This window comes from Rana temporaria, chromosome 9 (assembly GCF_905171775.1).
Source record: "Rana temporaria chromosome 9, aRanTem1.1, whole genome shotgun sequence".
Lineage (NCBI taxonomy): Eukaryota > Metazoa > Chordata > Amphibia > Anura > Ranidae > Rana > Rana temporaria.
The window spans coordinates 21,813,184-21,839,376 of record NC_053497.1 but is presented as its reverse complement, the minus strand read 5'-3'; the positions used below and the strand labels follow the sequence as shown (position 1 = coordinate 21,839,376).

The window sequence follows — 26,193 nt, the reverse complement described above, 5'->3', positions numbered from 1 at the left end:
AAGGAAAAAAAATTGGTAGGCACAGACCCAGCAAAAAACAAACGTTTATGGGAAGCTTGGACAACATAAATTCCAAAATAAAAAAGACTAGCTGGTCCAAATAAGGGAGAAAGTCCAAGCCTTGTACTGCTCAACCCTAGCAGCTGATGAACAAGTTCCAATATGAGTAAAAGGTTACTTAGACAGGTGATTCTCAACCTCAGTCCTCAAGTATCCACAACAGGCCATGTTGGCAGGTTTAGCTTTATCTTGCACAGGTGCTTTAAATCATACTCCATGGCTTTGTATTTTAGACAGCCATATTTTCTAAGAGAAATGCCCAAAACAAAGCCTGTTGGGGATATTAAATGACTGAGGTGGAGAACCACTGACTTAGACAACTAATCTTGTAGTAACATAGAAAAGTAGAGAGCTCTTACGACATAACATCCCAAAGAACACCCCCCAAATCTCAGCGACCCAGCTGGGTGTATACGCTTGATTAAGGATGAGCTCAGCTGTGTTCGCAAGCCACATGTGCAGAGCCCGCCAGGAAGTCAGCACTGCACGGAGCTATTAAAAGGCAGTGAGACATTGTCCTGATGCGTTGCTGCAGAGATTGGGAAACGTCTCACTGCCTGTGATTAGTGCTGTGCCGACTTCTTGGCTGGCTCTGCACATGCGGCTTGTGAACACGCCCGTGCACATCCTTACGCCCGATTGTGGATTAGGAGCTTTATCAGTAGATCAATGGGATTGATTGGTAGCAAAAATCACCAAGGCACCAAATCATAGGAAACTACCCTTTAAAAAAGGGGCGATGCAAGTCCAAGTGTGGAATTTCTGTCAGAGGCAAATTCATGTTGAGGGGGGGAGTATTCCAGGGAGAGGGAAGCTTTAACAAGAGAAGAAGCCATCATATCAGAAGACTGATGGACATCTGAACAAGAAAATGTTAGGGGGTTTAGCATGATCGCTTCAGAGGGTGAGCCAATTATCCAAACGTTGGGAAGGCGCAGTATCGAGAAACGCAGCTGGATAAATCAAGCACATCTTCAGGAATAGAAGGAAGAGCAGTGTGGAAATCCTTAGCTACTTCCACAAACCTTCTGCATTGAGCCAGGAGTCTGGCCTGGTCACCAGTGGTGTTGCTAATGACAATGTCAAGAGCAGGTCCGAAGAGATGCAGTCCCTCAAAAAGCAAACAAGGATCAGAGGTAAACTTTGCCAGAGATGGTGCCAAGGTGAGCTTGGAGCAACTGCAGGATGTTAATCTAGTATCCCCCAGAAAGTACCATCTCAGAACCAATGGGAAATCTGGGCCGATGTCACCCATAACCGCTGGAGTGTCCTTTGTATCCGATTGGCAGTGTCCCAACCTCCTGTATTTGGCGGTATAACCCCATAAAAAAAAAAAACTCCTGCGTACCTCAGTTGAAGCTAAAAATTGAAAATGGCCAGTGCTTTGTGTTATGTACAGCTGCAAAAAAGATTACACAATTTCTAGCAGAACAACCTATAAAAAGGAAATATTTTCTACTTATCCACTAAACAAAATATGGCTGTTGCAAAGTCCAAATTAAAATAAAACTGGCCTGGTGACAGTTCTTACCTCCAAACGGTAAATAAATATAGTCAGCCCGCTGTGAGACTGAAAGGCTGCCATATCAAGGTTGGTAATGAGGTCCACAACCCTGACAGCACGCGTCACAAATGTGATCTGGTCCTGTTCGTCTCCTAGAAACTTTATCACCTAAGAAACATGAATCCAAAAGACAAAAGTATATAGAGTTCTTAGCAACACAGAAACTACCAGCATATTGGCCGCAAGTTGCTGCCATGGTGACAAAGGAAACGAAAATTTCTATTTAAAAAAAACAAAATTCAAGCACTTGGATACTATACATTACATAAAGGCAATTTTAGAGACTTTTTCCCTCCTGATCCCACTTTAACCCCTCTAAAAAAATAAAAATAAACTAGCATAAGCTCTTTGAAGACAAGATTATCCCCAAAAAATATTGGTGTGGTAGGTGTATAGCAACCATCTTGAAGATCAAGAGCACCTTTATTAATCCCTTTACACCTGCAATCTGTTAACAAAACATTACCCCATACTATGGAAGTACCTCCTTCCCTTTGTTTTAGCATTATCAGCTGACAACGTGTGGCTAATGAATTGCGATCCCAACTGTCACTAACGAATAGGAACCAGTGTGGTACCCAAAACAAGAGATTTCAGAGACGACCTAGTAATCACACAACGGAAGGAAGCCTCCAAAAATAGTTTGTGTTCCTTATCTTGTTGCTTTGTAACCCCGTCACCCTGGGTATTCATGCCTTGTTTATTGAAATGTCAGTAGGTATTTTTTCTTTTACGAAAGTGTACCAAATAAGGACCTTATATAGGTCCTAAACAAATATTTAAGTGGAAAAAAAAAAAAAGGGAGTATGCCGACACATAAAGGGGCTAAAGAACACACCAAAACTTTGTAAGTAGTGTCTTATTTTTTTTAACATGTAGGTAAAGTTAAAGATAAGTACCTTTAAAAGTGCTTCCATCATGCCACAGGAAACCAATGCCTCCCCACCAGCATCATAACTGGCTAGATGATACAAGAAGGAAAAGAGAGCTGTGGCAAATTGGTGAGGATATGGCTCCATGGTAGGGTCTGCAAAAACAAAAAGTCACACAGGCAGAATGAATATTGTGCAGATTCAAACCATACATTTACCCAAAGCTGAAAATGTATACAAACAATATATACCAACAGCCATCAATAGTTCATTACACTGTTGGCCATTTTAAAGCACAATTTTCACAAATGTAAAGTCATATGCAGGACAAAACATGTACCACTTAGACATAGTAGATGCTGAATTGAAGACCCTGCCTTTCTAGCAAAGCACTAAAGGCCCATTTTACACAGGCGTTCAGTCTGTCAGTTTTTCACACGGATTCAGACTGAACCACAATGTAGGTCTATAAGTGGGCAGATATAAACAGATGATCATCCATTTCAATCTGCCTACATCCATGTCCGTTCAGATTAGTTAATAAAAAAACAGAACAGCCAATGTCCAAATCTGTTGAAACAGAATTAATGAAAAAGGGTTTACATCCGTTTCACTTATGTCCGTTTTTTTATAGGCATGAAACATTGTTTTATATCTTTGTTGCCTCCGATTGGTCTCTACAACAAATAAAAAAAAATATGTAGACTGATGTAAACTGAAGTGCAAACTGCTGTTAACTGAATAAACTACATTAGCAAACTGATATAAACTGATGTAAATTGAATCAGTTTTTAAAAAAAGTGACTAAATAAATGATGCTCATGTAATAGGGACCCCAAGGGTGGTGGGTCAACATTCCCATTTACTGCCTCTTAAAAGCCGAGTTCCACTCATTTTTGTGTTTATTAAAAGTCAGCAGCTACAAGAGGAGGACTTCCGCTTGAGCTGCCTAGTGGGAGCAAGTACCTGTCAAAACTAGGTACCTGTTCTCGCCACCCACCCCAAACCCCTTTTGAGTGGAGCTTCGCTTTCAGATTGCACTTAAGCCTCATCAACTTATAAGCTCACAATATTCTGCTAGCAAACACTTTCTTCTGGACACAAATATAAAAAAGAAAAAAAAAATGATACCAAAAGTGCTCAACAAAGATATGACCAAACCCTCAAAACGATGTCAGTACCACCAACATTAGTAACGTAACATAGTAAAAATCAATAGACAATTTTTCTGTCCAACCATTACATGAAAAAGGACCAGTACACCAAGAAGTGACCTAGTCACAGTTGGACCAAGTAAGCCCATGTCCTTGTTTTGGATACACCTAGACCAAGAACTCCTAAAAAAACACTCCCAAACCCTGTTCCTGCCCATCTTTGAAGTCCAAGATATATCCTGCAACCTTTTTTACCTCAGCAACTCCCATCATATCTGACATATGATAAATAAAAGCAAAGGAGGGGGGGAGTTTGGGACTTTAAATGAGGCACATATGTAGTGCACCTCCATCCCTGGTTCAATATTTGAAAAAGGAAAATTTTGGGACTTTAAATGAGGCTGCAGACAGATAAATGATAACAGATGATAAATAAAATAGCAGCTAGCAAAAAACAAAACATTCAGTGGTGATTCTTTAAAGCGGAGTTCCACCTAAAAGTGGAACTTCTGCTTAATCCACTCCTCGCCCCCTTACATGCCACATTTGGGATGCAATTTTTTTTTTTGGGGGGGGGGGGGGGGGGACTTTAGTAGGAGTGGAACTTCCTGCCCCACTTCCTCCTTGCGCTCAGGGACCACTTAGTCGATATGTCATATCGCCTTTTGGTGGCCCCTCCCTGTAGGCGATCGTCTGGGGCACGTGACCGGTCCCAGACGATCGCCTGGGACACGTGACAGGTCCCAGACGATCACGGTCAACTCAGGGAGCGATGCGCCGTTCACGCATGCGCGAGTGCCCGGCCGTGAAGCCGAAAGCTGTCACGGCCGGGTGCCCACAGTTACAATGGAGGCGCCGGCGGAGAAGGGGGTGGAGACGAGCGAAGCTCCGGGCGGCGTGGCGCTGGACAAGGAACAGGCAAGTGTCTGTTTATTAAAAGCCAGCAGGTACACTATTTGTAGCTGCTGACTTTTAATAAACATAAAAAAAAAAAAAGGCTGGAACTCCCCTTTAAAGTTACAATTTTACAAATACAAACCATAATCACCAAATTAAATATTTACCATCTTTTGGAAGATATAACGGAGGGCGAGATGGAAGCTGTACATGGTACCTATTTCAGTAACAATATTGAGATTGTATTATGCTCCTTGTTTTTGTACAACTATCAATGTGTTGTATATGGCCTTTTCTTTTGGCTACTTATTTGTAATGTCTGTGCCCTTTTGCTTCTTTATAATAAACACTTTTGATTGAAAAAAAAAAAAAAAAAAAATTACAACCTCTTCGGTATGCTGGAAGGCTTAAAGCAACCTACGTTTACAAAAACATGTGGTTTTTTTTGCGCATTCCACACAGTGGGTGAAGGTCAACTGGTAACATTTGTCAACAAACGAATTCCTTTAAAGCCAGTATTCCACTAAAGTTTAAAATAAAAGTATAAAATCTCACCTATCATAGCTTGAATGCAGTTTCGAACTAGAACAGGCAGGAAGCCATGGTAAGAGGCAGTTCCAGTGCAATCTATGATGCTGCTTAGTTTGGGTGTTCTTTCCAGGTGTACTATAGAGGTCAGTGTTCTTAGAGATGCAGCTTTTATATCCTACACAAAAAAAAAAAAAACCTTATTAAAAGCTGTACACAAATAAGCAATGCACATATATTTTCAGGAATATAATAATTGGAAACACACACTGCCAAACGTATTAAACCAGAAGCTTGGAAAGAATATCATACCATTAGCTGCTTGTCTGTTATCTGTAACACATCCACCAATTCCTCTATTAACCCATTGTAGAGGATACTGTTTGCCGATTCTTGCAATGCATTGGAATAAACTGCAAGGAAAAAAAAGTTTAAGTCTTGGACTACACCTTAACAGATGTGTACCAGTATGCTTTCAAAAGGCTTCACAATAGGTTTTAAGCTGTGGCCCGGCCCTGCCACCTCTCTCCTGAATAGCTGACTGACAGCAGCGGGAACCAATGGCTCGGACGGCGGAGACACTCATGGACATCGCTGGACAGATATTGGGCTCAGGTAAGTATTAGGGGAGCTGCTACACACGAAGGCTTTTTATCTTATTGCATAGACCGCATTAAGACGGAAAACAAAAAAAAGAGTTGGGCTTTAAAAATATAGTAGATATAATTATAAGAATACTTAATTCCACAAAAAGATATTTTGGAGGACTAATGCATAACTGAATAGAAAGACAAATGGTAAATACCTAGTATAGAAATAGCATGTAGTCTTGCTTGTACTGCTTGTAATCTCTTCTTGTGATTAGAAAAACCATGTGCCAGTCGTATGTGGGTGAATAAAAGCATCTACACAGTAAAGGAATAAAATTAAATTACACAAAACGAACATTCTCAAAACAATCAGAACTATGCTTAAGACATTTGGAATTTAGAGGGGAAAAAAAAAGAAATGTAAAAAAAATGTATACTCACCAAGGTGGATGCAGCATTAATCTGATGCTGCATCTGTCTCCTGTCGGCTCTGCACAGAGAACAGAGGGACCAAAGACCGCTGATCGCGCAGTTCTCACCATTCTATTAGCAGAAAGCCAGGGACTGTCAGTCTCCGGCTCTTAGCTCTGCCCCTCCCACGCTCACTGAAACGGCTGGCTGAGACAGCTTCCGGGTACAGGGTTCTGGGTGGATCCTGATCATGTGGCCGGGATCTTTTTAGAGCCTGTACCAGCACGGTCGACATCAGCTGACAGCAGGCTTCAGCCCTCTGAAGGCTTAAAATAAGTCACAGGAGTGCAGAATTAACTGTACTTCTGTGACCCATTAGAGAAAAATCGCTTTGGCTATACTTCTCCTTTAAGTTCGCAATCCCCAGTGCCAAGCAAAGCTAGTGCCTGTTCAAGGAATAATCACAGACATTAGTTTTCCTCTCCAAGAAGTGCAACTTGGCGTCAATCTGAAAAATCAATAGGGTTAGCCATCTATTGTTGGCCTCACATATTCAGCTCCCGGGCCGAATGCATTACGTGACTGCCCCCTGGGGGAATCACTTCTTGGAGCCTCGGCATCGTCCATCTGCAAGTATGGGGCTCCATTTGAGCCTCTATTTGCAGAAAGATAAAATATGTGACAGATGCCTTTAATTGATTTGTTTTTCTAAAAACATTGCATATAAAGTTATACTCCTGAAGAAGGGGGCAGTGGCCTGCGAAACGCGCCAAGTTCTTTAATGCTTGTATACTTTACCAGTCTATCAACAACCCATGTGAATGTTTTCAACCAATTTGTCATGTTAAGTTTGGCTTAAATGTTATGCAATACTTACATTACAATAAACCATGTTATTATGTTTTACTCTACTTTGTTGGCCCCCATACTTGCCTCATTTAAAGTCCCATGGGCTACTTTCTCTTTTTTGTATTGTATAGGGATGGAGGCATGTCATGGGTAGCATTAGATCTGTCTTTTTTCTATATCTATCTTACACAAGCTATGTGGCCCCGGGAAGAGACTTTTATTCCCATGTTTGATTCTGAGTTTACAACAGGGGTAGGCAACCTAGGGCCCTCCAGCTGTTGTGGAACTACATTTCCCATGAGGCATTGCAAAGCTGGCAGTTACACTTACTCCCAGAGGCATGATGGGACTTTTAGTTCTGAAACAGCTGGGAGGGCCCCGGGTTGCCAACCCCTGGTTTACAGAAACCAAATTTGTTGAAATTTAAACGCCACCAGGCAGGTAGAAAGAATGATACAACTTGTCTGTCATACTACCATTAAAAAAAGGATGAAACAATATTCTACCTGTTTGTCCTTCGGAATGCTGTGTAATTTAGTGAGGGACTCCATGATCTCCGAGGGACTTTCAGAAATCTAGAAAGCAAAACCACTCATTAATATCGGGTATTACAATTGTAGTCTCTTGACAGAAGCTACACAAGGTTCTGGTTTGTTACCTTATCAAGCTCTTCTATGTGTATATAATGTAGTGTGTTACTGGACGTCTGAAAGAAAATAAAAAAAATTATCATCCTCATATTTTTCATTTGCCAAACCAGCTATACACCAAAGAAAGCAAAATCTAGAGAACCAGAGACTCACCCTTTTTTCAACTTTCACTTCGGAGCCGGGTTCTGCATAAAATTCAAAATGTAGAGTGGTGGCGCTGGGGGGATATTTCTATAGAAATACATGAATAAAAGGATTAAACAAAAATAAAAACCTAGAACATGTGTGGCTGAATTATAAAAAACACTGCGCTAAACCATACAAAGTGATTTAAAGAATAGCTGCCAGTATCAAAAAAATGTGGATACAAAAATGAACAACGCGTTATAATATAAGGTACAGCACTAAAATTACAAAAACTCAAATTAAGAGTTAAAGATAAATGACATGCATATATCAAAGCAATGGTATATGAATAACAATACTTAGGGAGAAAACATGTGCATAATTGCAATAAAGTGAATGTAAAATGATAGAAACATGAGTGAATATATCAATCTAATATAGTGAGTCGCAATAATCACAAATAAATGTGCATAGATAAATGGATCCTGGAACTTTTCTTTGGATAAGCCAAACTTTGTGTAAAAACAAGAAAGCAAACTTCCTTCCACCAAGGGGAACACCCTAGTGCGGATGATGCAGTCTCCTTGCCATCAGATGTGACCACAATCACGGCGGTCAGTAAAAGCCCAGGGTATTAAAGTCTCCCTAAAGACTCGTAACTGAAGCTGGTTATGAACTGTTGATCAGACACTCAATGATATCTCAGGGAAATTAAAATAGAGAGAACTCCATAGTGTATACTGCAATAAACTATTTAATAAAAAAGTGGTATTGCACTTACAAATAGATGGTAGATATGCGCAGTGTATGAAATACAAGTGCGGTATCTTGCGGCGTCTCCTCCAGGTCACCTTCGCTCAGTATGTCTGCCGTTTCACTGGGTCTCCGTATGGAGAAGCGTAATGTCATCTGGAATGCAAGCCATACCCTTCGCGTTTCGTCACTAGTGGACGTCGTCTGGGATTGGCTGCTCTGACCTGGAGGAGACGCCGCGAGATACCGCACTTGTATTTCATACACTGCACATATCTACCATCTATTTGTAAGTGCAATACCAATTTTTTATTAAATCGTTTATCGCAGTATACACTATGGAGTTCTCCGTTTTCATTTCCCTGAGATATCATTGAGTGCCTGATCAACAGTTCATAACCAGCTTCAGTTACGAGTCTTACGAGTCTTTAGGGAGACTTTAATACCCTGTGCTTTTACTGACCGCCGTGATTGTGGTCACATCTGATAGCAAGAAGACTGCATTATCCGCACTTGAGTGTTCCCCTTGGTGGAAGGAAGTTTGCTTTCTTGTTTTTCCACAAAGTTTGGCTTATCCAAAGAAAGAAGTTCCAGTATCCATTTATCTATGCACATTCATTTGTGATTATTGCGACTCACTATATTAGATTGATATATTCACTCACTTATGTTTCTATCATTTTACAGTCACTTTATTGTAATTATGCACATGTTTTCTCCCTAAGTATTGTTATTCATATACCATTGCTTTGATATGTGCATGTCATTTATCTTTAACTCTTTATTGGAGTTTTTGTAATATCAATTTTAGCGCTGTACCTTATTCTTAAGGATGAACCGGTATCCATATCAGCCTCCAGTGGTAGCTCCGTGTACAATTTACTTATAGAATCAATGCATGAAGTATTACGAGGAGGCAGATGGAACAACGATGGCAAAGAGATTGCATGAACAGCAAAAGGCAAATGTTAGAGCAGGCAAGGCTGCCTACACTTGGCATTAGTAAATATTTAAAAAAAGTTAAAATTCACCAAAAAGGTGAGATTGTCCTTGAACGCAAACCTAAAGCAGACAGAAGAACTAGAAAACTATACAATTTTGGTTTTCTGAACTCTCCCCATACTTGGGCATTTTTAAAACACACCTCTACAACACTTATGTTTATAGACAAAAGGCAATGCAAATGGCAACACAAATAAAAAAAATCACTGTTTTACATTTAACTTCTGGACAAATTATTATTGATCTGCATATACAGCATTAATGAAGTAGGCTTTATATTTTTTCCAGTTATTATGGCTATTATGTGGTTCACATATTACAGACACTAAATGGTGTGGTGGATAGCCATAGAAAGCAATCACTTTTTCCTCCAGTATGTTTTAATTCTCCTTGACACATACTTTTCAGATAAACCAGCTTGAAATGTAAACACTACAGAATTTGCATTAATGATCTTACCGACATCTGCATGTCTTTGCAGCATTCTGCAAGACCAAAGCCGTTTTCCTTCCCTCCCCAGCTCTGAAACAAGATGAACAACAAGTAATCAACTTTTTTTTCCCCTCTACATACATTAAAGCTATGTGAAAATGTGTTACAAGGAGCTCACCTCAGCTAGATGCTGGAGTCGCGATAACAACGGCGTTCTCTTCTCGGAAGCCAAACGTGTGATATAATTAGATCTTTTACTGAAGACATAGAGAAGGTTTAGCACAGCTAGTACCACTTGCATGTCAGAAGAGGCGAGCAATGTTGTTAAGTGCTGAGGACAAAAAAAAACAAAAAACCGTGTCAGTACATTTAACACATTTTCTGTCAGCCTTTATAACTTTGTAAAAATGTATCACTAACTGGAAAAACAAGCATTTTTCTGCAATTGAGGTCTTTCATGCACCAAAAATTTCAGTTTTTGTGCCCTTTGAACCTGCAAAAGACAGTTTTGCAAGGGGTTGCAACAAATTTACAATCAAAAAAGTTTAGGAACAGTTTTGAGGTTGTCACAATGCTACTTCAGAGCAACGTGAAGGGGAAATGAATGTATAAATTAGCTGCCATATATAGAAAATACTGGTTCTTGTTGTGCTCTGGCCTTCATTTATTCCACACTTAAAATGATGGAAGCACTCCTTACACACTCTGGGTCATTGAGAAATCTGGACAATAATCAGTTCCTCCTTTCATGTATAAGGATGAAGGAAGGCGTTAGAGCAGTATTAAAGCGGTTGCAACGTCAGTTTTTTTTTTTTTTTTTAAATCTTCATGCATTCTATGCATGAAGATAAAAAGCCTTCTGTGTGCAGCAGCCCCCCTCATACTTACCTGAGCTTCATCTCTGTCCAGCAATGTCCACGTGTGCATCGACCATCCGAGACTCTCCCTCCTGAATGGCTAAAACACAGCAGCAGTGCCATAGGAGCACAGACTAGGGACCCGAGAAGAGGAGAATCTGGGCTCCTCTGTGCAAATCCACTGCACAGGGCACGCAAGCATGACAGGGTTGTTATCTTTTTATATAAAACACATTACTTTATAATCACTTCAAATCCAAAAGCAAAACATATTGCAGCTTATAATTAGATGTGATTGGCATTAGCTTCTTTTTTAGGCTTCCTTCTATTTTCATCTGGTGATCCAGCCATTAATCAGTTTTTCACTAGCAAAGCCCCTCTCAGTTACAGGAATGAAATAGACCACACAATGACGGGTGATCAGCTTTTATGTAAAACCTGTTTCTACAAAAATAATTAAAAAAAAGAAACGGTTTGCTTTAACAGATTAAAAAGTATTAGCTGAAGTTAAGCTTCAATTTGTTTCTATGTTTAAATCTGCTAGTACTTCCAACTCTGGCCTTCCCCCAGACTTAAAATCCTATTGCCACCTGTTCTCACCTATCCTGAGTGCAGTTTGTGCAATACAGGAGGTGCATTACTGGCCAGATCATCAAGGGGGGGGGGGGGGGGGGATCCTAAAATAAAAAAACACTAGATCCAATGATTGCAATTTATTACATTTTGGGTTGAATACCGCTTTAACGACTGTCACTAGAAACACTGGCTGGGTTGCATAGAGGTTGTAGAAAGTCCCAGGAGAGGTAGATGGTGTGCTGCAATAATTCGTGAGATATTTCCCTTTCTGCCCATACCATAAAAGCAACAGATTTTGTAGAAAACACATTAAAATGCTAAATCTGACCACATTAAAACCTAGCACAGGGCAACGTTATGGAGCCACTTCATTGGTGTTATGCATGCAACAGCAACCAGAAGTACCAATTATATTTCTTGGGGCTCCGGTGGCAAATTGGTGCTGCAGGGAAATTAAACTGGCAGCTTTTGGTACCTTCTATAAAAAGGAAGCCATAAAAATACATCCTCAACCAGAGTGGGAACGTTTAGAAAAAATTTCACAATTTTGTCTGTGAACCCCTTGACATTTTTATTCTTTCTGTCCGGGTTGCATTTGCCAAAAAAGGAGAGATTGGAAATCCCCTTAACTAGAACACTAGACAGAAATCTGCTTCCATCCCTTCCTTTCTCTGTATAAAAAGAGAAAGGTTGAATTATCATACAAGGCACATAAGCTACAAAATCTTTGCTTATTAGCAATTCTATTAAATGGAGAAAATGACCATTCAGAAGTCAATCTAGTCAGCTGGCAGAGATATTCTCATGCCTCAATATCAGACACTACAAGTATTCCGTTTAAGATGTCGCTGCATGAAAAAGATTTCTCAGTAGTCACAGCAAAGTAGAGTGCCAACTGACCTGTGAGTGATAAAAATTGATTGAAAGCGACACATGATGCAGAAAACATGCGAGTTCCATAATTTATGGTATATCTATACATGTATTGGATAACACAGACTGAACATATACTACATACGTATTGCTCCAACTGTTTTGCCAAGCTAAACATCCAAAGACTTAGGAAAGTCTTTTGGGAAACTCTATACAACGAACACATACCTCAATGGAGCTATAGAGATGCCGAGAGAAGCTGTATTCGATAAGCAGAGCAGTGAAGTTGAGAACCGCCAGCAGAAGTGCTTTAAGTTGCTCCTTCTCAGGTCTGTCACACACCAGCATCCAAGACATATTCTCCACAGTCTGCCCAGCATCTGCGAGGATCCCATCAAAGCGATCCAACAGGTCCACCCAGTGATAGAGCTCACACTACAAATAAACAGAAATTCATGAAAAAGTCAGTAAAGAACTTATTTGAGTCTATTGTGTTTTTTTAAACAGATTTATTTTTATTGAAACATGTTATTACATTTTACAAAAAGTAAGGAAGTTGCACATTAACCACTACACTGCCGGCCGCAATCGATTTACGGCGGCATGATAGCTCTATTGTTCTGACAGGACGTCATATGACGTCCTCGTCTTTTAGAGCCACTAGGGGGCACGCGCACCCGCCTCGTTACTGGGAACACGATGCACGTGCCCGGCGGCCGCCGGGCATCCTCGATTGCCTAGTAACTGAGCAGGACCGTGGATCTCTGGTTGTAAAGCAGGGCGAACCCCCAATCGACCTCCCCAGGAATGCACCAGCCTCACCACCCTGGAAAAGCAAGGTGGCTGCTACTTACCCATCCTGCGACCACCGGCTGGAGGCATCCCAGACAGACCCAACATCCGCTTACGGAATGGCCGTCGGCCCGGCACACTGACACAGACCCCGGTCATATGAGTGCCCTGGAGCGTATAGCTCACCGGCCACCCCTGGAGCAACGGAATATGTCGTGGACGGCCCAGCGCGTAGCTAAATGCCGGCACACACTCCATGGCCGAACTTGGGGAGGACTACAAGGATGGAGGATCCAGCCTGTCACCCAGTCGGCAGTTGATTGAAGATCTCAGGATACAAAAAAGCAGGAAAACAAAAAGAAAAGCAAGAAAATAGCAAAAGAAAAATCCCCAGAGCACATGGGCCCAGAGGAGCCATGTCTTCTCCTTGCTAGGCAGAAAAAAACTGGGGCTGCAGAGCAGAGAGTGGGGGGGTGTACCTGGGGGAATCGCCCCCTGGGAGGTACTGTGTGAAGTGTTTAACACTTAACATGTTTTTTCTGCCTAGTCAATCTCCTAAAAGGAAGGATAATACCCAAGGTTAATTGCTGCTGTGTCCGTCCATGAACGGAAGAGAAATACGATTTTAAACTTTTCAATCACTTTAAAGCAATTCTTAACAAGTCATAAGATATATCACCATTTAAAAATGAATACTGATTGATCACATACCTTTCCAATATTCCATGTTTTGATCTGCTGTAGCTCGAGCAGAAGTTGCTCATCTGTGCAAACTTTCAACTTGTCAATCAGAGACCTGCAATCTGCAGGCTGTAGGGAAAATAGATACAAGAAAAAAATATAAGAACAGTATACAATAAAAGGAAAATAATTAGATTAAAGCTTTATTTCACGGGGTATCAGATTACTGCAGTGCTGCTAGCAAAATTCCATCCTGAGGGGGGGAGGTGGTTAGGGAAGACTTGTTAGCAGCCAAACCTTCCCTTACGAGAGCACATAATGTTGTGTCCCCAGCAAATGAGTGTAAAACCAATTTTACCTTTCAGATGAAAGCTTTCAACAGACTTATGTTAAATATATGGAAGCTGCTATGGCCGGTGGGATGGGGGGATCACCTTTGATCACAGAAGGGGTTAAAGTATTAAAGCCAGGAGCCTGCATTTACTATATCTGGTCCCACAGTACACGGAAATGCAATCGTCTTAGAAATTATTAACTAGGGGTCGACCAGTTTTTTCAGGGTCGATTCAGATTTTCCGGTGCCGATATTCTATAGATTGAATCTTTATCTTTATTTTTACACTGTTATTTTATTTATATCACTTTTATTGCTGTAACAAGGAATGTAATCATCCCTTGTGACAGAAACTCTTTATGTAGTGTTATTGCACCTAAAATGCACAGGCTTACTCCACAATGGCATCTCTCAATAGAAGAAAAAATAGGGACAGCCTTAGAACATGCACCTACAAAGCTAAATATGCTACAGTTTACTCTAGTGGAATATTAGAATATGTAGGACCCATTAGTATAAGAACTGTGATGGCCACTGACAGCCAGGTAGTAGTGAGGCAAGCAAAGTTAGAATTTACACTACAGTACAACAATGAAGTTTTGCAGCATAGTGTATGTCTGCCACATTGCACTACATGGTGTGCTGCGCATTGAAAAATGGAGGTCCGCCTACCGCTGTAAAAATCAAAAGCCAGCAGCTGCACATACTGCAGCTGCCGACTTAAAAAAAAAAAAAAAAAAAAAAATATAGGACACTTACCCGTCCTGAGCTCCAGCAACGTTGGCACCCACAGCTGATGTTTTCATCAGCTGTCGGTGCTGCCGTTGCCATTGTGGGTAAGGGAACACGGCAGTGTAGCCTTACGGATTCACGTTGGGAACCCTACTGAGCATGTGCAAGGCTGCGCTTCCCTCTCCCATTGGCCTGGCGGCAGGGGAAGCCAAGTGGTGACGTCAAGGGCAGCGGCCCAGGCTCCCAAAAGTGGGGACAGGATACCTGTGAAAGGCAGGTATCCTCTCCCCCCTGAAAGGTGCCCAATGTGGCACTGCGGGGGGGATCAGAAAAGCAGAAGTTCCACTTTTGGGTGGAACACCGCTTTAATATATTCAGTTTAGTGCCTGTGTTGATGGCATCAGTTGAACATGCTTCCAATATTCAGAAATCATTTAGTTGCATATGATTTTCTTTTGACCTGCTTCAAGCCATTTTGCATTTCCATGGTTGAAAATGCAAAGACCTATTTGACCCATCAACACAGGTCCCTAGTATGGTAGGTAGCAGGGCTTAAAACGGAATTCCGCAAAAAAAAAAAAAAAAAAAAAAAAAAAAAAAGAAAAAAAAGAATTCTGTCATACAATGTTGTACCCAAACTAATTTTTTATAATGTTCTTCCCACAAAGTTTTTTTTTTTTTGGTGGTATTTGAAGACCAACATTTGATTTTTTTTTTAATTTGTCATCAAATTTTGTTTTCCCCTTAACTAACGGGCACTGATATATCGAATTGATGGGCACCGACAGGCAGCTACCATGGGCACCGACAGGCGGCTGTGACAGGTGGCACTGATGGGCAGCACTGACAGGTGTTACTGCTGGGCAGTGGTTGGCACTTGCATAGTTTATTATTGGGGCACTTGTTTGCAGGTGATTTGTACATTTGAGGGGGCTGTGCTGATAATCAATGTGTGGAGAGAGACAGACAGAGAGCCCCCGATCGGCTTTCCCCCGTCAGCGCGGACCGAGAAATGCCCGGCACTTCCTGGTTCACACGATGATCAGCTGTGATTGGTCACAGCCGATCACGTGGTAAGAAGCCTCTGACAGAGGCTTCTTATCACGATCGGAGATGCAGGGTGTCAGACTGACACACTGCGCATCGGCACGTTATCCTGCTGGACATCAATAGACGTCCAGTCAGGATAACAGAACCACTTCCCGGAAGTCAATATGCTATTGACCAAGCGGGAAGCGGTTAAAGTCAGCAGCTACAAATACTGCAGCTGCCGACTTTTAATATTAGGACACTTACCTGTCCAGGGTACCTGCGATGTTCTCACCCAAAGCCGATCTGTCCCTCAGCTCCCGGGAGCAGGCATCATCAGTAGGGTAATCAGGGAGTTAAGACTTACGGCTTCGCAGCCTGGCTCCCTACAGCGAATGCGCACCCTCACTGGTCCCTGCTGTCTCCTGGGACCTGTGTGTCTCCCAGAAGACAGCGGGGGAGATGGAGGGGCCAAACATGGCGTAGATCGCCGTGGAATGTGCAGTGAACTATCGCCGGAAGTGGGAGAATAAATACCTGTAATTAGACAAGTATCTGCTTTTCCCTAAAAAGGTGCCAAATGTGACACCAGAAAAGCAGAAGTTCCATTTTTGGGTAGAACTCCACTTTAAGTGTACCCAACATGTAGTCAGTCTCTTAAAACACACCACAGGAAGGCCAAATAATAAAATGAAATATAAATATACATATATGCAAATACTCACTGCCTCTGTTGGCGTCTTTTTCAGCTTCGTCCTGTCCACCTTCATTTTCAGATTTTTTTTATTCCTTCAGCTGGAAAGCAGAGAAGAAAAAAAAAAATATGTTTTGAACTGAAGTGAACTGGAAATGATGGCATTCAACATGTATGTTAAAAGAAATAAAAATAAAAGATATAAAAGATATAAAATTATATATAATTTTATATAACACACACATGTTGGTTACGCAATTACATTACATAATTACAGAGAGCACACATACAAGGCAGTCACAGTATGCTCTGAATTCAATACAGATAAAACCCCCCCTTATAGAGTCTTATCAGAGAGTCACACAAGCAGAGCGACAGTACCATGCTGACCCATGTCCCCTTGGTACATTCCCCAAGGATACTTTAAGATAAGCACATAGTAATACGGTATACACAAATAAATCCATAATCGCCATTTTAGTCTCTATATTGTATAACCACACTTCATATGTATTTTTTTTTTTTTTTTTTTAAACATTTTGGACATGTTTATTAAGATATGGAAGTCAGGAACACAACATATTAATTTTAGTATTATATGTTCTCTACATATCACCAGCAGGTGTTGCAGCCGTGTCCCATCAAGTAGCCCACCACCAGATTTGTGAACCCTGCTATAAAGAGGATCCCCTATTTAAATGTCCTTTCAGGTTACTGGAAACACAAGTTCCCTATACAACCAGTACCACATACACACAAACCCCACATTGTTCAATGCTCTAACCATAGGCCTTTACATTCTCTAAAATCATATCAGACAAGCCGGGGGGCTACCAAGAGCTGGAGCTGCTGGCGGGGCTACCATCATGGTCCAGCGGTTTGACATAAAGGTCATCTTCATAAAACTCTGTTGGTGTTCCCAGACTCGAATGGTGCCATCCCAAGAGCTGCTCACAAGCCTGGTGTCACATGGATGCCAGCTTACGTCCCGTACACATGCCTTGTGGTTGGCCAGTTTCTTCACTATCTGACCAGTCAACAAATCATATATGACAACTTGACCAGTGGAACACCCACTGTACACATACTGCTGACCAGTATTGTACGCAGGGGAGAAGTGACATCTGATCAAAGTGTGGAAGACTCCATGACCACGGTAAGTCAGAGATGTGTCACCGGTAAGGCGTTTCTTCCTGAGAGCTCTTTTGGGAACCTGCTGCCACCTGTAATCCCAGTTCTGCTGTGTTACGGCTCTGCGCGAGGCCTCGAGTCCCTGTGATCCTGAAAACCGCCTGATATCCCACAGCTTAATTGCTCTGGTCTTTGGAATTGGAGAGGAGATATTGTGCATCTCCCTTGCTGTCAATGTAGGTGATCCCATCTTGATGTCCAGCTAACACCCCCACTGGTTTAGGATCATCTTCGCGCATTGTGCGACGGTCCCAAACTTTACATAGGGCATCATCTCCTCCAGAATATAGAATGTGGCAGCTGTCATCGGCAAATGCAACAGCATTCACATCATCTTCATGAGAGTCAATCTTAAGTGTTTTACGGTTTTGCTCTCGGTCATACACGTACACACATCCATCGTTGGCTCCACCAAGCACTTCCGGTCCATCAGAAGACACAGTAAGAGAGAAAACAGCAAAACGCCGTTCTGAGAGACAGAGATCCAGTGCAGTGTGTGATTCCGGCTCACCATATATGTTGCAGACATGAATGTAGTCAGACCAGCTGGAGTGTAAGAAGTGTCCTCCATCTGGAGTAAAAGCCACATCAAGCACACTCCATCCAACATCTCGTGCCCTCACAGTCCGGAACTTCTTGAAGGTGCCATACCGGCAGTCAGAGGCGAATATTTTGATCCTGGCAGGCAGACAAAGATTGAACCATCTCGAGAATATACTCCACAGAATGCCTTTTGGGAGTATAAATCTGTGGCAGACACATTGTTTGGCAGAAAATTTGAAGTCATACGACATTGCTCTCCGTGAGGAAAACCTCACCTTCCCTGCACTCTCTCCAACAGTTGTCGGGTCATATTCTTCTCTGTGTGTGCTTGTAACCTCCCTGTAGTTAGCAGAACCTGGGTTCTGATCTGGCTCTGATCCAGTAAAGCAGTGTCTGGAGCTGGATCAGCAGGGGGGTTGTAGCAATCTCCCAAGCACTGTCATCGTGGGACAGAATCAGATAGGGAGTGTATCAGATGCACACTTGCAGGAACTCCTCCCTGAACTAGCCACACCTGCCCTCTGCGCCAGGTCAACGTTATCATCCTGAGGTCCACTGCGAGATCCGGAACTGTTGTGGGAGTCCTCTGGAGGATCCCCTGAAGCGCCTCCTGCGCTGCTGCTACTGCGTGTTCCCATCCTCCATTCCCACAAATAATGTTTACACCGCTTCACACTTCTCTCCTCAGCTTCACTTCATATTTTTATAACTAGCACTTCTATTATAATATGAAAAAATTATTCCGGGTGGCTGCACTTCCAAAAATCCTTTGACGCTTCATATTTATAATTTATACATTTATAAGTCCTGCGTGCTTCATTTGACAAGTGGTCGACAGATGGAGCAGGGGACAAAGAGGTAGAGGCATTTCACGCAAATGTTAGCGCTTAGTCATTACCTAATGACCAAGTGCCAACATTTGCGCAAAACGTGTCTACCTCTTTGTCCCCTGCTCCATCTGTCAACCACTTGTCAAATGAAGCACGCAGGACTTATAAAAACATAACTGGCCAGTGTGAAGAGCTCCACAGGATTAAATGGTCACACATCTTTTTCTGCTTTTGGGAAGGCAAAAAAAAAAAAAAAAAAAAATGGATCAGCGCGAAAGCAGCCCTAGGCATATGGATAACAATCCATTATAAATTACCATTAGCCTTTTGTAAGATTAATCTGCAACAATGTAGGAAGTAAAACCCAAATGAAACCTACTCTAGCTGGATCCAGCAGGGCACGAAAAGGGAGACGAAAACTGCATTGAAGACTGCTGCAAGGCTGCAAGTGTCGGCCAGAAAACTCAAGGAACCAGGGACTCTGCAGGACGATGCACTCAGGATGCAACTAGAAAAGAGAAAAAAAAAATCTCATTAACACCATTGCTGCGCAAAAGTACAAAAATAAAAATAAAAAGTTAACTGCTTACAATTAAATTCCTTAACCACATTCTGCCCAGCCTACAGCAAAGTGACAGCTAGGCAGTGGCTCTACCGTTCTGATTGGACGTCATAGGAGATCCATCCAGCAGAACAAGCCGCTTGTGAACACCGCCCCCCCCCCCCCCCCCCAGGGTCGCACAGTTGCGGGGGATTGGTATATTGTGCATTTGACACTGCATCTCCAATCATGGTGAAGAGCCTATGATGTGAGCTCTTTACCATGTGATCAGCTGTGTCCAATCATCCAAGTGCTGGTTATTGGCTTCCCTTTAACCACGCTGACAGGGGGATCTGCACTGATGAGTGCAGTGATTATCAGTGCAGCCCCACCAGTGACCAGTCTCTTGAAGTCACGTGACCAGTGACTTATCAGGAGTCCCTTCCAGTGTCTCGTGGAAACCAATGAGGTGGTGAGCTCTTGGTATCTCAGCTTTATAGGCATGTACAAAATGACAGCTATGCGTGTGGGCATCTTACATTTAATAGACACACATTTAGACAAGCAATTTTCCAGCTGAATGTTTCCTTTCTACTCTGAGCAGCTCTAGAAGAGCAGTTGGTGATTAACACAGAGGACCAAGGATACAGCGATTTTTCAACCAGAGGTGCGATTTGACCAAGGGGTTGTTTGCCTGAGGTGAGCTGTCAATTCACCTTGAGGTGATGGCGGTGGATTGTATATCACTGATCATCATTTTTTCACGACACTTGTTGGAAAAAGTCCGAATATATTAACACTTTGTAGGACTTTAGCGCTTGAACTATATATCACCCATGTGTGTGGTTTAGTTTTTGTTTCATTTCACCATTTATTCAACTGCCAAGTTATTAGCCAGTAATTGATCAATTAGCGCACCATTTTTTTTTTGTTATTATTTAATGGTAGTGTGAGATGACTGTCCAATGGTGCGCAGCTGTTCTAGCCTTATAAATGTATTTGCAATATACTTATCCCCACCATTGATGCTCGTCAGGGCCGAGTGCAGCCACCAATCAGGGCAGCCCAGCAGCACCCATTAGTGAAACCTCAGCAGCAGTCAGTGATGAAGAAAACTTAACATTTTTTTTAACTGAATCAAAGAAAAAACATTTTTTTTCCAAAAATGTTGGCCTTTTTTCATCAAAAAAAAAAACCCAGTGGTGATCAAATTCCACCAAAATAAAGTGCTATTTGAATGACAATTGCGCGGTCATGCAACACTGTACCCAACCAAAATGTTGATTTTTTTTTTTGTCTCACAAAGTGGGACAGTGCTGAAAATTTACCTGGGCAGGAAGGGAGTGAAAGTGCCATGTATTGAAGTTTTTAAACACCAACTCCAGCTTTTTTTTCTTCCCCAATTGTAAAACCATTCTTTATGCTCTTATGTGGTTTAAAAAACTTTTTTTTTTTTTATCTATGGCGTATCTCTGGGGCTTGCATATAGACTGTGATCCACTTTAATGCTGCAGATAACACTGCTCACCCCCAACATTATTGATTTTGTATAAAGCACTGAAGACAGTCCACTGATGGTTAAGATTAACGTGACAACAAATTCACATTTTTAATAAAAAAGCAATATATCTAAACACAAATAGAACGCCATCTTTCCCTTTGTTTCATCTCTCAAATGCAAGTTTTTTTCTGCTATTCTCAGGCTTCCTGTGTAAGGCTGGCTGCATTCTCTCTCTATATGCAAGCATAGCGCCCCCATTTACTGCTCACCCCTGAGATGAACTACACACAAGCGTGTGCAGACATATTCAGCCCTTTGGGCATTATATTACTCATTGACGTAGCAAGTGACCGGAAGTGCACTGCTCGCTCTACACTAGTAGCGAGATACATCACTGAGGGCTAGGGAGTGTGCGGGGGGACTCCCCAAAAACACACACTCTTGAAAAGCTTGAATTTGGCAAGTAGGGTTGCCCCGATACCACTTTTTTGAGACCGAGTACAAGTACCGATCCTTTTTTTTCCCCCAAGTACTCGCCAATACCGATCCTTTTTTTAAATGTCATGTGACTTTTTTTTTTTACACACAATTTTAATTTTTTACTATTATTTTTTTTTAAAGGGGGGGGGTAGTGGATTGTCAGTGTTTTGTTTTTTCTTTTGATTATTTACAATTTTTTTTATTTATTACAATTTATTTTTTTCATTTATTTAATCAGCTCTGTTGGGAGGGGGGGGGCTTTGGAGAGATATCAGGGGTCTTATCAGATCTCTGACATCTCCCCTTTAAGACAGAGAAAGGGACTCACAGATTCCCCAGTCCCTTTCTCTGCAGCCTCAGCTGAAATGACTGGAGGGAAGCTCCTCTATTCATAAACGGAAGCATCGTAAACACAAGTTACGATGCTTAGTTATGTGAATGGACAGAGTCAGTAATCACTGACTCTGTCCATTCGGAAAAGGTAGGAGCTCCTACCTCCGCTCTCCATCATGACAGATTGGGGAGGGGACAAGACGGCACTGGGGGGGGGGGGAACAAGACAGCACTGGGGGGAGAAGACATCACAGAGAAGACTAGTAACTAACCCCAACACACCGACCTGACTGCCCAGGTATCGGGTGAAGTATCGGACCATTCCCCCCCGAGTACAAGTACTTGGGAAATGCTCGGTATCTGTACCGATACTAGTATCGGGACATCCCTAAGGGTAAGTATTCTGAAAATTCTTCTTCAAATTAGATTTGGGAAGTAGAGGAAGGAACTAGGAGTGATTTTCAGGTGTATTTTCACGCACACCTAAGAACAGTTTAAAAGCGCATTATACATGTGTATTCAAGCTTTAGGAATTTTTCTTTTATATGAAGAAAAAAAAGTGGAGAAGTTCGGTTTTCATAATGTAATGCTTAACTTGTAATACCAACGGCCACCACCAGATGGCGCCAGCTCACACAAGGAAGAGCTGGGGACTTCACAAAGCCGCGGCATCAATTACCGGACATCACGGGCCATACCATATCCTATATGGATGCTTCCCTTCCCCATAAAACCCACTTTCATGAAAGACTCACCCATGTCCGATTCTAATATGGTGCCCAAACAACATCTCGCAGAGGACAGTGAGCCTCGCCCAGTGCCTTTTGTTTAATTCAACCACTCCGACTCTCAGGTCTCACTAACATAAGAGCCACTCTACAGTCCTCGATGAGAACAAGGAGGGTTCTTTGGGCAATGACAGGAAGGGACAGATGACAGTTCTGAATTTGACAAGATCGACCAAAAAAAAAAAGAGAGCAAATAAAGATATTCACTGTTGGAGGTAAACATACATTTGAAGCAGTATCGAACATTCTTTAACAGGGCTCGACAAATCCCGGTCGCCTGGGCGACTAGAAATCGCGTCCTGGCGATTTGGCTTGGAAGGTGGGCAAAATAAATAAATAAATTGTTCCATAGGACCGGCGCTCCGCGGACTAGGCCGAAGCCGCGGCCTTGCCAAAAACATCCTGCTCACCGCGATCCTGGGAAAGGGCCGCTCGCTGCCTTTTCCCAGGATCGCTGCGGGCAGGATGTTTTAGGTGTAGCCGTGGCTTCGGCCTAGTCCGCGGAGCGCCTTTTCCCCAGGATCGCGGCGGACTAGGCCCCCACCTCCGCTGCTCGATCGCGGGGGGCCCGTGATGTCCGGTAATTGAGGCCACGGCTTTGTGAAGTCCCCAGCTCTTCCTTGTGTGAGCTGGCGCCATCTGGTGGTGGCCGTTGGTATTACAAGTTAAGCATTACAAGTTAAACAGCAATTCTAATGTCATTTTTCACTGCCATCTTCTTCCCTCTAATTAGAACCCCCAAACATTATATATATTTTTTATCCTAACATCCTAGAGAATAAAATGGCGATCATTGCAATACTTTGTCACGCCGTATTTGCGCAGCGGTGTTCAAATTACTTTTTTTTTATTAAAAAATAAAACAGTAAAGTTATCCCAATTTTTTTTTAATATTATGAAAGAATGTTACGCCGAGTAAATTCATACCCAACATGTCATGCTTCAAAATTGCGTCCGCTCGTGGACTGCTGACAAACTTTTACCCTTTAAAATCTTCATAGGCGACGTTTAGGGCGAGGTCTAGGGCTAGGTCTAGGGCTAGAATTATTGCGCTCGCTCTACCAATCGCGGCGATACCTCACATGTGTGGTTTGAATACCGTTTACATATGCGGGCGCTGCCCACGTATGTGTTCGCTTCTGCGTGCAAGCTCGTCGGGACGGGGTGCGTTTTCTGGCTCCTAACTTTTTTAGCTGGCTCCTAGATTCCAAGCAAATTTGTCAAACCCTGCTTTAAAACCCTTCATTATATGGGGTAATATGGGGTCAAACCTAAACACTGTCAATTTGTAGGACATTAGGCAGGCTCTTGCATTACAAAGTTGAAGGAAATTTAAGAAAAAAATGTATAATGAATGGCCAGCTTAAGGCAAGTATTGGGCCATTCTTATCCTTAAGAGGAGTTCCAGCCGCAAAAATGTTGATTTTTTTTTTTTTTTAAGTCAGCAGCTACAAGTACTGTAGCTGCCGACTTAAAAAAGTAAACCCTAATGGGTTTTACTTCCCGTTTCCCTGCAAAGGTAAAGCATAGCGGGCTACTATGCATCACATAGTAGCCCATTATGTGACACTTGCCTGCAGGAGAAGCCAGCGATGTCCCCGTCTTCCACACTGGCAGCGAGCATCCATTCTTCACCCCTCTTCCTCCCGGGGCCACAAACTCGGGCTCTGACTGGCTAGAGTAGCATGACGTCACTCCTGCGCATGTGTGCAAGAGCCGCCAGCCGCGGCATGACCCTAGCTTGAAACGGCACAGCATGAGCAGAAGACTGCATCGTTTGGGACATTGCAAATATCTCCTTCGTGTAGGTTTAGGAGATATTTCAAACACCTACAGGTAAACCTTAATCTAGGCTTACATATAGGTGGAAGTGGTCTGTAAAGGTTTACAACCACTTTAATAAAAAAGGACACTTGGCTGTCCAGGAAGCCTGCAATGTCAGCCCCTCAATGCCGATAAATCCACCGGCTTGGGTGCAGGCGCCACCATTACTAAGGGAACCCGGCAGTGGAGCCTTCATGCTTAACAGCCGGTTTCCTACTGTGCGTGTCGCACAGCGCTTTGAGAATGGCCACCTCATCATCTGGGGGGGACACACACAGGTCCCAGAAGGCAGCGGGGAGAAGGAGGGTATGACGCAGAAGGCTTTATTTAGGAGACAACTGAACTTGTGAGGAAAATATATACCAGTAAGTGTTAAAATTACACACCTTAGTACTAATGCAGGTCTACAGTATGGTTGACAAGAGCCCAGTTAAACAAATGTAATAAATTGCAGCTCCTTAGATGTGGTGGCTGCATTAGTACTTTAGGCTTTCTACATTGATTTTCAATTGGTGGTCCTAGCGGTAAAGCACGCTCTCCACTAGTGACAAATCTATTTACTGTACCTACAGAGCATGGGTGCTCAACCTGTGGCCCTGCAGCTGTTGCAGAACTTCAAGTCCCATCATGCCTCTGCCTTTGGTAGTCATACTTGCAACTGTCAGCGGCTTGCAATGCCTCATGGGACATGTAGTTACACAACAGCTGGAGGGCCACAGGTTGAGCACCCATGCTATAGAGGAACAGTATTATCACCACAGAAAAGCATGCTTGCTTAAGACTACAGAACACATCTCCCCCCGCAGCTGCACCGTGTCCTTGTGGTGTTCCTGCAGAATTTCAGGACATAAAAGTGATGTGGCAGCCAACAGGTTGAGATCACAGCCCACCCGCCTGGGGAAGACACAAGTAATCGCCCAACCCCGAAAAGTGTTGGCTGTTGAAGGTTCCAGCAGCTCTGCAACACAACAAAGGTCAGCTGCAAGGGACTAGTATTTTAATATGCCGTTTGCTTACTTTTATTATTAGGCAACATTAGTGTCCTAGGGCAAATTTGGTATCAACCAGAAGGCCTTTCTAATGGGGGTTGCTACTAAGGGGGGTTATTTACTAAAGGAAAATCCACTTTGCACTACAAGTGCACTTCAAAGTACAGTTGCAAGTGCACTTTTTAAGTGCAGTTACTGTACATCTGAAGGGAAGCTCTGCTGATTTTATCATCCAATTATGTGGAAGCTAAAATGCTGTTTATTTTCCTTACATGTCCCCCCTCAGATCTACAGCAACGTCACTTTGAAGTGCACTTATAGTCCAAAGTGGATTTGTCTTTTGTAAATAACCCCCCTATGTCTCATTAGCTGCATGTCCATTCAGAAGCATCTATACAACATCCCTGGAAGCAAGGAGTGGGCATTATAACCAACCAATTTACAAGTAAGGGCCCTTTCACACAGAGCGTATGATCCACTCCGTGTGTCCGCAAAGCTCAGCGGGGATCCTCCGTAAAATCCCCGCTGAGCTGGCAGCTGACAGGGTTGTCCCCGCACACTGTGCAGGGACCGCCCTGTGTTTCCTCCGCTCTCCCCTATGGGGGATCGGACGAACATGGACCGTATGTCAGTGTTCATCCGATCCGGTAGACGGAAGAAAAATAGCATTAATTCCGTCTGCAAATGCGGATCTTTGCGGAGGCGGACAAATTACGG

The 26,193-nt window shown here is 42.7% G+C and overlaps 1 protein-coding gene and 1 pseudogene across 11 annotated transcripts in view; both read right to left on the bottom strand.

Moving 5' to 3' along the window:
- Window positions 1-26,193, bottom strand: part of HUWE1 (HECT, UBA and WWE domain containing E3 ubiquitin protein ligase 1) — a 207,481-nt gene that overhangs the window by 131,700 nt on the left and 49,588 nt on the right. For all 11 annotated transcript variants that reach the window (XM_040322927.1, XM_040322930.1, XM_040322933.1 and 8 more), the window contains exons 2-15: window positions 19,400-19,528; window positions 16,488-16,557; window positions 13,698-13,796; window positions 12,423-12,629; window positions 10,067-10,219; window positions 9,916-9,978; window positions 7,729-7,806; window positions 7,584-7,631; window positions 7,432-7,500; window positions 5,881-5,980; window positions 5,388-5,488; window positions 5,103-5,253; window positions 2,524-2,651; window positions 1,592-1,732 (exon numbers count right to left, since the gene is read on the bottom strand). In XM_040322927.1, the coding sequence (XP_040178861.1) occupies window positions 1,592-1,732; window positions 2,524-2,651; window positions 5,103-5,253; window positions 5,388-5,488; window positions 5,881-5,980; window positions 7,432-7,500; window positions 7,584-7,631; window positions 7,729-7,806; window positions 9,916-9,978; window positions 10,067-10,219; window positions 12,423-12,629; window positions 13,698-13,796; window positions 16,488-16,532 (1,383 nt within the window). In that variant the 5' untranslated portion in view covers window positions 16,533-16,557; window positions 19,400-19,528. The remainder of the gene's footprint in view (window positions 1-1,591; window positions 1,733-2,523; window positions 2,652-5,102; window positions 5,254-5,387; window positions 5,489-5,880; window positions 5,981-7,431; window positions 7,501-7,583; window positions 7,632-7,728; window positions 7,807-9,915; window positions 9,979-10,066; window positions 10,220-12,422; window positions 12,630-13,697; window positions 13,797-16,487; window positions 16,558-19,399; window positions 19,529-26,193) is intronic.
- LOC120913176 lies at window positions 16,928-18,930 on the bottom strand (annotated as a pseudogene).